Below are 9,491 nucleotides of genomic sequence, written 5' to 3' on the forward strand. Positions count from 1 at the left end.
CACAGCAGAGTCCCAGGAACAGCCGCAAGCTTCCCACCCCCTCCGCTGGGAGAACCGCAGCCAGCTGCGCGCCTTGAGTGGGGGGAGCACGCAGCAGGCGGAACAGCCGCAGGCGCAGCCCCCCCCGCGCCAGTGGCGGGAGGAGGGGACTTCAGCGCCCCCCGCCCCCTCCCTTACAGCCGGGGCGCGAGCGTCGCTGCCTTCCAGCCCGTGTCCAGTCCCGTGCCGCCCCTGGGTCGGCCGCGTGCAGCTCAGTCCTTGCAGCAGCGCTGTGACGGGCGGGCGCTGCAGGCGGCCCGGGCTCTGTGCATGCAGCCGGTGCAGGGAGGAGCCGATACCCGCCGGCCGGCGCCTGCAAGAGGCGATGCCCGCTGCAGGCGGGCGCCAGTAACCCGGGCCCAGGGCAAGGGGGAGCTGGCAGCCGGTGCATGGGGCAGGCGCTGACCGCAGGCGGGGGGCTGAGGAAGCCGGCGCTGGGCCCTGCGCGAGCCGCTCCCCGGCGCGGTGCCATGCGCTGCCCCGGCTGAGGCCCTCGGGCAGCCCCTCGCCATGAAGCGGCAGAACCTGCGCACGGTCTCGCTGATCCTCTGCATCTTCTCCTACCTGCTGGTGGGCGCCGCCGTCTTCGATGCGCTGGAGTCGGAGGCCGAGAGCGGCCGCCGGCGGCTCCTGGAGCAGAAGCGGGGCGAGCTCCGCAGGAAGTACCGCTTCTCGGCCGACGACTACCGCGAGCTGGAGCGGCTGGTGCTGCAGGCCGAGCCGCACCGCGCCGGCAGGCAGTGGCGGTTCGCCGGCTCCTTCTACTTCGCCATCACGGTCATCACCACCATCGGTAAGTCAGGTGCGGGGCCGCCCCCGCGTCCCGGCACCGAGACACCCCTCTGCCGGCACCGAGCCGCCCCCCGCCTGCCTCCCTCCGAGGGCACCGAGCCGCCTGCCTCCCTCCGAGGGCACCGAGCCGCCCCTCTGCCTGCACGCCCCTCCGAGGGCACCGAGACACACACCCACCCCGTCCTCCATGGGCACCGAGCGCACCAAGACACTCGTTGGCCTGCACCCATCCCCCGTCCTTCATGGGCACTGAGCTGCTTTCTGCCTCCCGGAGGGCACCGAGTTGCCCCCCATGGCATCCGCCACTCTGAGGGCTCCATGTCATCCCCTGCCTGCACCCGCTTCTCCATGGACACGGAGCCGCCCCTTTGCCTGCACTCTTCTTCCCACCTCCCCCATCGAGCCCTCCTACCCTACCTGCACCCACCCCTCCTCCATGGGCACCGAGCTGCCCCCCTGCCTGCACTCATCCACCTGTCCCCTCCGCCCCAGGTCATCGAGCCCTCCCCACTGCGTGCATCCACCCCTCCATGGACACTGAGCTGCCCCCCTGCCTGCTTTCACCCTTCTCTCTCAGGCAGTACTGAGGCATCTCCATCCCATGGTCACCACAGCACTAATAGCTCACTCCTGCAGCCTTCCCCTTAGAAATATCAGCAATCATGGGCACAAGGTTTTTAACAGCTGGGAGTTCTTCCTGTCCCCACTGCCTGCCCATGTCTTTACGTTTGCCGTGAGACATTATGCTAATAGGACTTAGAAGCCACCTTTCTTCTGATGTCCCCTGAGTGATGTTATGCGGTTCTTATATGCAACAAGCTCACTCCCACTGCCTGCACCCACTCTCCCCCTCCTTGGGCACTGAGACACCATTCCTGGCCTTTGAATTGTTGTAGGGAACTAAGAGCAACTTTAACATTGGAAATTGGTCAAAGAATTTAAGTCCTATCAACTTTGTAGAGGTTAGTAAAATCAGGTTTACCAGTTACAAAGCATAGGAGCAACAGGGGCTGGGAGGCAGCATCCATTGATTCCACTCCCTGCTGTATTGCTGACTCAATATGACCTCAGTTTCCCCATCTGCAAAATGGGAAGAATAATTACTAAGTAATATTTACCTCCCTGGATGCTTGGCCAGGTCTCCGTGATGTTCACAAAGCAATCTCAGATCCTGTGATAGAAGGAGCTGTGAAAATGCAAAATATTATCGAAATGTTTATGCAAAATGTGACTTTTCTTCATTCTTCATGGAGGCTACTATGGAGGCTAAGCACAGGCTGATGACTTCATTGCGTGTGGTAGCAGAAGGGCTGGAGAGAGCAATGGGAAACCTGAGAGGAAAAGGGTTCCTCTTTACAGGAATGTGCAAATGTGAACATTTTAAAATTTGCTCCATTGAGAAAATTCTCCAAGAATATCCTGGAGGCCTTCAGTATAGTGCATGAACCCTGACCCCAGGCAAAACTCCCACTAGACCAGGATTCAACTCACTCTTTTCTCCTCAAAGCCCTGATGTTTGATTGCAGAAGACCTACTTTGGGGAGTCCTGCCAGCCACCACCTTTAAGTCTCACTATAAAATTCCAGTGCCCCTTTGCACTGCCTGAGCTGTAATTATTACTAGCAAATGCAGCCTGGATCGAGGAACTTCTGAGATCTAATCCCAGCCTTTCACCAACAGTCACTTTGCTTAATTGCTTAATCCTTACAGAGAGGTAAATTTTAGTTAAAATGTGTTAAAGCCCTTTTGCAATTGAAAATCATAATGTAAATGGTGAGGCTTTTACTTGGTTGATTACACACTTCCCCTGCACACAATGATGGTTTTAGGGTGCTTTGTTTTAGGGTATGATTACACTGCAGCTGCGAGCAAGCTTCCCAGCCCAGGCTGACAGACTTGCTAGTGGGGCTCAGCACACTAAAAATAGCAGTGTGGACTTGTTAAGGTAGAGAAGCGACAAGTGACCAAGTCAAACGCGATGAGTGAGGTGAGTCCTGCTCCGAGGGCCCCAGTGAGATTCAAACCTGGTTTCCAAGACCAAAGCCCTGATGTTTAATTGTAGAAGATCTACTTTGGGGAGCTTTGCCAGCCACCACACCTTTGCATCTCATATAAGATGCCAGTGCCCCTTTGCACTGTCTGAGCTGTAATTATTACTTGCAAGTGTAGCCGTGAGCTGTCAGCCTATCATCCTCTGGGTCTGAGCTTGGGTGGCTAGCCCGAGTCTGTGCCAAACTTGCAATGTCCACACTGCTATTTTTAGTATGCTAACTCCAGCCCGGCTAGCCTGAGTCTGACCAACTGGGAGGCTTGCAGCCAGCTACAATGTAGACGTACTTGTAGAGTCTTGCTGACATCATTCAGTGGATGAAAGTGTCCAGTGACTCTTCAGGGACATTCCCTGTGGTCTCATAGCAGATCATAGCACTCTTTGCTCAACAAAACGCTTCATCCACATTTGTGTTCCTTAAAGAGCTGTGTGAATAACTGATTTTTCAGTTCACTAGAGTTTGGGGGGAGGAGGGCTGATTCTTTTCAAGTCAACCCCAAACCAAAATTTTTCAAAGTTTTGGGTGAATTGAAAGGCAGAAATAATTTTTGGGTTGAACAAAATGTTTCCATTTGATCTGAAACAAAACATTTCTTTCAATTTCGAGCAGTCAGTGTTTTGGTGTTTACTCTCTCATTTAATTTCTTAAGCATCCATCATATCCTCTTTTACGAGTGTCAAGGGGAACAACAGCTATTTCTCCACCTTGTTGTTCCTGTAGATCATTATTTACCCCTGGGTGTTCCCACAGCATTCTCATGTATCCTAGTACCTGGTGATTGCAGCCAGACATTGTGCTAAAGGTCTGATAGCTTTCTCTATCAAGCAAGTCCTGATTCAGCTTTGTTCTGTAAAAGGTGCTTGTTCCGTTGTATGAGGATAAATGACATGAGGTAATTTTAACTCCTTTGATGTTGATGTGTGTATACACAAACTGTGGGAAATGAACTCTCCCTCAGAATATTCCAGTCATGAGTTTACCACAGTCGATTATGCAGTATCCCAGTCCGATCCAATTTCCTGGAGTGGAAGAGGCAGCTGAGAATCTACCAGAGACAGCATGTAAATCATCTCCTGATCAATCCATTGTTGTAAACAGACAGTTTCCTTAAAAGTACTGGAAAATGCTCTGTCCTGTGCAATTGTAGGGGAAGCCAAGTCATAGTGTTGAATGAGAACTAGAAAGAAAAAGAATGTCTCTTGATGAACACTTTTTCCATATTCTTCCTTCAACTTGTTTAAGTAACTGGAAAAAGTGAAATTCTTAAATAAATGTTTTCAAAAATTTATGCAGCAGTGCAGGAAAATAAACTGACTTCTGACCCTTCTTAAATTAATGGTTATTGTTTTGGGATGTAAAAATGTCCACAAAAGAAGTTTTCATATCTATTGCCTTCTCAGTATAATTTGTTTGACTCCTCCTGCCCCCATAGTGGCTATTGCAGGATACAGTGTAATTCCCTTGTATTAAGTTTGTTGCTCCATTTGGGGCAGAGATCACAAATTTCAATAAAGTTTATACAACTAAGTCAGGTGGGTGCAGAATCCTGAAGATCAGGACCTCAATGAGTACCTCATTCTTATCTTGCTGTTATCATGCACCTCCTTGCTTAGTACACCAGTTCTAAACCTCCAAACAAGACTAGGAAATTAAATCTTAAACCATGTTGGTGAGGATGGAAGATGCAGCACTTCATCCTTCTCTGAGTTCTGTAGGGATGGGATCAGTTCATAGTGCTTCAGTGAAATAAACACTTTGTACTTAAAACAGTAGAGTCAAAAGACCAGCAAGTGCCTTTGGTCTGATTCTTCTCTTAAGTTCTCCTGGCATAAATCAGAAGAAAATCTACAGAAGTCCATAGAGTTAAACCAGTATGAAACCAGTCTGAGAGGAGAATCAGGCCCCGTTGGCCTAATCCTGCCTGTAGATACTCCGGTGCAAGCCCACAGCTATTATGGGGTGCAAAAAGTGTAACTTTAGCCTTTTAAAGACCAAATGAAACTCCATCCTTAGTGTACTTGGTTGTGATTCTGAGATCAGCACGAGTGACCTGCAGGGGAGTGTAGTCCCAAATTTCAGTCAGCCCAAACCAAGGGTGCACAAATCTGTTTGCAAACATTGCTCTCTTTTTTCCAAATCTTTTCCCTCAATCCCAGCAGAGACTTGTCTGTCAGCAATGGAATTTGGCTTGCAACATTGACATTGGATGCCATTGCTTCTGTGGGTTTAAGTAATAGCTGACTTTCTCTCTTTCTGGTGCAGGTTATGGACATGCTGCCCCAGGCACAGATGCTGGCAAAGTTTTCTGCATGTTTTATGCAATCCTTGGCATCCCCCTCACACTGGTTATGTTCCAAAGTCTTGGGGAACGCATGAACACTGTAGTCCGGTTACTGCTGAAGAAAATAAAGAAGTGTCTGGGCATGAAGAAGACTAACGTCTCTATGGAAAACATGGTCTTAGTTGGCTTCCTGTCTTGCATGGGGACACTGTGCCTTGGAGCAGCTGCCTTCTCTTATTTTGAGGGCTGGACCTTCTTTCATGCCTATTATTACTGCTTCATAACCCTGACCACTATTGGGTTTGGGGACTTTGTGGCTCTGCAGAAAAACGAAGCTTTGCAGAAGAAGCCACCATACGTGGCTTTCAGCTTCATGTACATCTTAGTTGGTTTGACTGTGATTGGTGCTTTCCTGAACTTAGTTGTCCTTAGGTTTTTGACTATGAACTCAGAAGACGAGAGACGGGATGCAGAAGAGAGGGCATCCCTGAGGAGAGTCAGGAACAATATCGACCTGCAAGCTAAGGAAGACAGCAAGAGCAGAGATGCTATTTTTCTACCCATAGAAGACAGGACAAGTCAAATGAACCTCATCCCCCTGATGCAGGAAGACGCTAATAGACCAAGACGTCACTCTTCAAACTCCACGGCCAGAGTCCCTTCCTTCTGCACGTGTTTGTGCTACAGACCTCGGCTGTGTGGGAGCCCTACCCCTTCCCATCCGGAGACACTCAGCTGCCACACCAATCCCGTTTACTATAATTCCATTTCTTACAAAATTGATGAGGTCTCCCTGAGCACAAGGGATCCCACTGGTTTCTCTTCCCCTGGGAGCACTTTATCATCCAACAGCCCCAGCTGCAGGGAACACCACCAGCTGCGGAGGAAATCCATCTAAATGTGCATGCTCTTTGGGAATTTTTACTCTGAACTGTATTCTGCTACTGAAGTCATATTTTGATGATAAATTATTAACTGAGCTCATTATTACTCTAATTTCTTCTCCTCTCCCCCGGTCCCTGTTAGAATGGCTTTGACTTCAGCAACTGCCAGCTACATAATATGCTGCCCAGCAATTTATTTTAAATGCCACTGGTGAATAATTCTCTTTTAGCAGGAGATGTCACACCATGTTACACTTTTTTTTCCGTATATTCAGGTAGCAGGGATATATAATAGCTCCCCACAAAGCATGGAATCTGATGTCCTATTTGTAGGATGGAATTGGTCCTTTGGAAGTGGCTTACAGAAAACCCCCAGGCTCCAGCATTGCAGTCTGTGTTCCAAACTTCCTATTGTTAATCCTTAGATTGCTGGTTCTAATGGTGTATGTCTGTAACCAAATAGGCTGAATGGTATGTACCAAAAATGTATGGGAAACAAAATCTGTATTGACAAGCCCTCCAGCAACAAAAATTCCCTCCATAAATTAGGGATCCTCACAAGCTGGGAACATGTTCTTTGGTGTAATGTTTTAGAGGTTTGCATATGCTCATTTGCATATGAGATTATTATACAAAAGAATTTCCTAGCTGGATGGTCACACAAAGTCCAAAGGGTAGAGGTAGCAATGGTGGCAAAGACTTGCAAAAAGGGAGATGATAGTCTACCAGCTGTGGAAATCACAGGGCAACAACAGAGGCACCAAGTTTAATGGGGTTACATTTGTTCTACTAAGATGTGGGGTGGCGGGATGTGAGCAATCTCCATCTATTAAAGTTAATGGTCTTAGTTCATGTCCGAAACCACCCACACTGGGGCTTTATGCATGATGCAACTGGTCCTTATGGCAGATAGATCATGTGCTTTTAAGTGGTTTCTCAATGCAAATCCCAACCTGTGAGCAGGTTGCTCTGGCTTGACTGCATTGTTCTGGTTTCAGGGGAACAGCTGGAGACAGCTCAGGTAGGAATGAAATATTCAAACCATCCCACTGTCTCAGAACCCAGTCTCTCTAAGGCGTGGCTATAGAGTGAGGCTCTGCAGGAGACAGGCCAGAGAAGGCTTTGTGGGAAGAGGGGATTGGATTTTTTTAAAGTGTAAAGTTAAAATATGAGGCGAGCAAGCTTGGGGATGGTGCACCTGAGCCCCTCAGGGCCCCACCATTGGGTCTGAGAGCCCAGCCTGCCCTCCCTTAGCGTCAAGAACCCCCCCATCAACCTCACTGGTCTAAGGGAGGGCAGAACATAGCTCTAAATGTAGCTCCAGATAGAATTTCCATTTCCCCCCATCTGGCTCTTTCCTTAGTTGAGGTGTTGGGTGCAACCCTGCACCTTCCCCCTGTAGTGTAACCACAAAGACATCACGATCAATAGAAGGCGTAAGCTCCTTGCTTTGCCAGACTTTGTGTCTAATCTGCTATTTGAAACAGACAAGCTCTTACAGTCAGTATGAAAATCCATTCTTGTATGCTGGGATCCGTTGGTCTGGAATAGAGATTTCTGTGTAACCACAGAATCATAGAAGATTAGAGTGGGAAGGTACCCCAGGAGTCATCTTGTCCACCCCCCTGCTCAAAGCAGGACCACACCCAACTAAATCATCCCAGCCAGGGCTTTGTCAAGCCAAGCCTTAAAAACCTCTAGGGATGGAGATTCTACCACCTCCCTACGTAACCCATTCCTGTGCTTCACCACCCTCCTAGTGGAAAAGTTTTCCTAATATCCAACCTAGACCTCCCCCCTATAACTTGAGCCCATTGCCCCTAGTTCTGTCATGTACTACCCCTGAGAACAGTCAGGCTCCATCCTCCCTGGAACCCCCTTTCAGGTAGTTAAAGGCTCCTATTAAATCCCCCCTCATTCTTCTCTGCTGCAGTCTAAACAGCCTAGTTCCCTCAGCCTCTCCTCATAAGTCATGTGCTCCAGCCCCCTAAACATTTTTGTTGCCCTCAGCTGGACTCTCTCCAATTTGTCCACATCAATTCTGTAGTGGGGGGGCCCAAAACTGGACACAATACTCCAAATGCCAAATAGAGGGGAATAATCACTTCCTTCCATCTGCTGGCTATGTTCCTACTAATGCAGCCTAATATGTTGTTAGTCTTCTTGGCAATAAGGGCACATTGTTGACTCATATCCAGCCTCTTGTCCACCGTAACCCCTAGGTTCTTTTCTGCAGAACTGCTGCCTAGCCAGTCGATTCACAGTCTGTAGCAGGACATGGGATTCTTCCATCCTAAATGCAGGACTCTGCATTTGTCCTTGTTGAACCTCATCAGATTTTTTTTTTTTTTTTTTTTGCCCAATCCTCTTATTTGTTTAGGTCACTCTGTATCCTGTCCCTCCTCATCAGCGTATCTACCTCTCCCTACAGCTTAATGTCATCCACAAACTTGCTGAGCGTGCAATCCACCCCATCCTCCAGATCATTAATGAAGGTGTTGAAAAAAACTGGCCCCAGCACCAATCCTGGGGCACTCTGCTTTCCCCACATCCACAGAGCCGGTCATCTCATAGAAGGCAATCAGGTTGGTCAGGCATGACTTGCCCTTGGTGAATTCCTCTCATGAAGGCTTTGGCGCCCAGAACTACACTCCCCATTAGTCTTCTGGGCCATAGCAGCGTGCTCCCCCTTCCCTCTCCCCTTGTAGTAAGCTTATTGAGCTGTGATCCTAAGGGGGACGATATGGAGGGTGGCAAGAACAGCTGAGCCCTGACCCCCAGTCCCACTCCCCAGCAGCTGTGGGAAAAGGTTCCTGCCTCTTACGGAGCCTCAGTCCAGCAGCTGCCTCAGGGGTGAAGAGAATAAGCTTCCAGACACTTCAAGCTGTTTGCCGGGAGCTGCTTCCCTGGAGAGCAGGGAAAGTGCCCTCCAGTGCTCCCACTTCGATTGGCACCAGCTCTAGCCAGGAACTGCCCCCCTGTCCTCCTCCGTTGGTCTCAGAATGGCTCCCAGTAGTGCTAGAGTGGGAGGCCTCCAGCTTGGACCTCACCAGCCTTCCTTTCTCTTGACTGGAGAGGGGAGAGTAAAGAGGTAGGGCCTGGGGTGGGACTTCTGTCCTTGCAGACCTCCTGAGGGAAGCCCCTGCAATTTGACTCCTTCTTCAACACCGATCCTGCCGCCCACCCCGCACCTTCCATATACTCCCCATCAGCCTCTGGAGTGACATTACTCTTCCCCCACAGGGGTCCTGATCATACCCATACCATGGAGGTAAACAAAATATTTCTCCCCTGACCTTACATACAGCGCTGGCAGAGCCCATACCAGCATGGAGACGTGGGCGGGAGGGGTCCTCACGTCCCTGCTCCCCTCCCACCCCACCCCATCCCTCTGCTCCCCAGAATGCTGCACCATCTCCTGAGTTTTCCACCAACGACCCCCTC

At 49.8% G+C, this 9,491-nt stretch overlaps 1 protein-coding gene across 1 annotated transcript; it reads left to right on the forward strand.

Moving 5' to 3' along the window:
* The first annotated feature begins 148 nt into the window (after nucleotides 1-148).
* Nucleotides 149-7,350, forward strand: KCNK15 (potassium two pore domain channel subfamily K member 15). The gene is made up of 2 exons (XM_067554356.1): nucleotides 149-832; nucleotides 5,145-7,350. The coding sequence occupies exons 1-2, from the start codon at nucleotides 550-552 to the stop codon at nucleotides 6,059-6,061; spliced, it is 1,200 nt and encodes a 399-aa protein (XP_067410457.1). The 5' UTR covers nucleotides 149-549; the 3' UTR covers nucleotides 6,062-7,350.
* Nucleotides 7,351-9,491: the final 2,141 nt, after the last annotated feature.

Source organism: Emydura macquarii, unplaced genomic scaffold (assembly GCF_026122565.2).
Source record: "Emydura macquarii macquarii isolate MOO-44397 ecotype Brisbane River unplaced genomic scaffold, CSIRO-AGI_Emac_v2 contig_1483, whole genome shotgun sequence".
In the NCBI taxonomy this organism is placed as follows: domain Eukaryota; kingdom Metazoa; phylum Chordata; order Testudines; family Chelidae; genus Emydura; species Emydura macquarii.

Coding starts and splice junctions, on each gene's coding strand:
- KCNK15 (XM_067554356.1), top strand. CDS start 550: ATGAAGCGGCAGAACCTGCGCACGGTCTCGCTGATCCTCTGCATCTTC. Junction 833..5,144: donor CACGGTCATCACCACCATCG/GTAAGTCAGGTG, acceptor TTTCTGGTGCAG/GTTATGGACATGCTGCCCCA.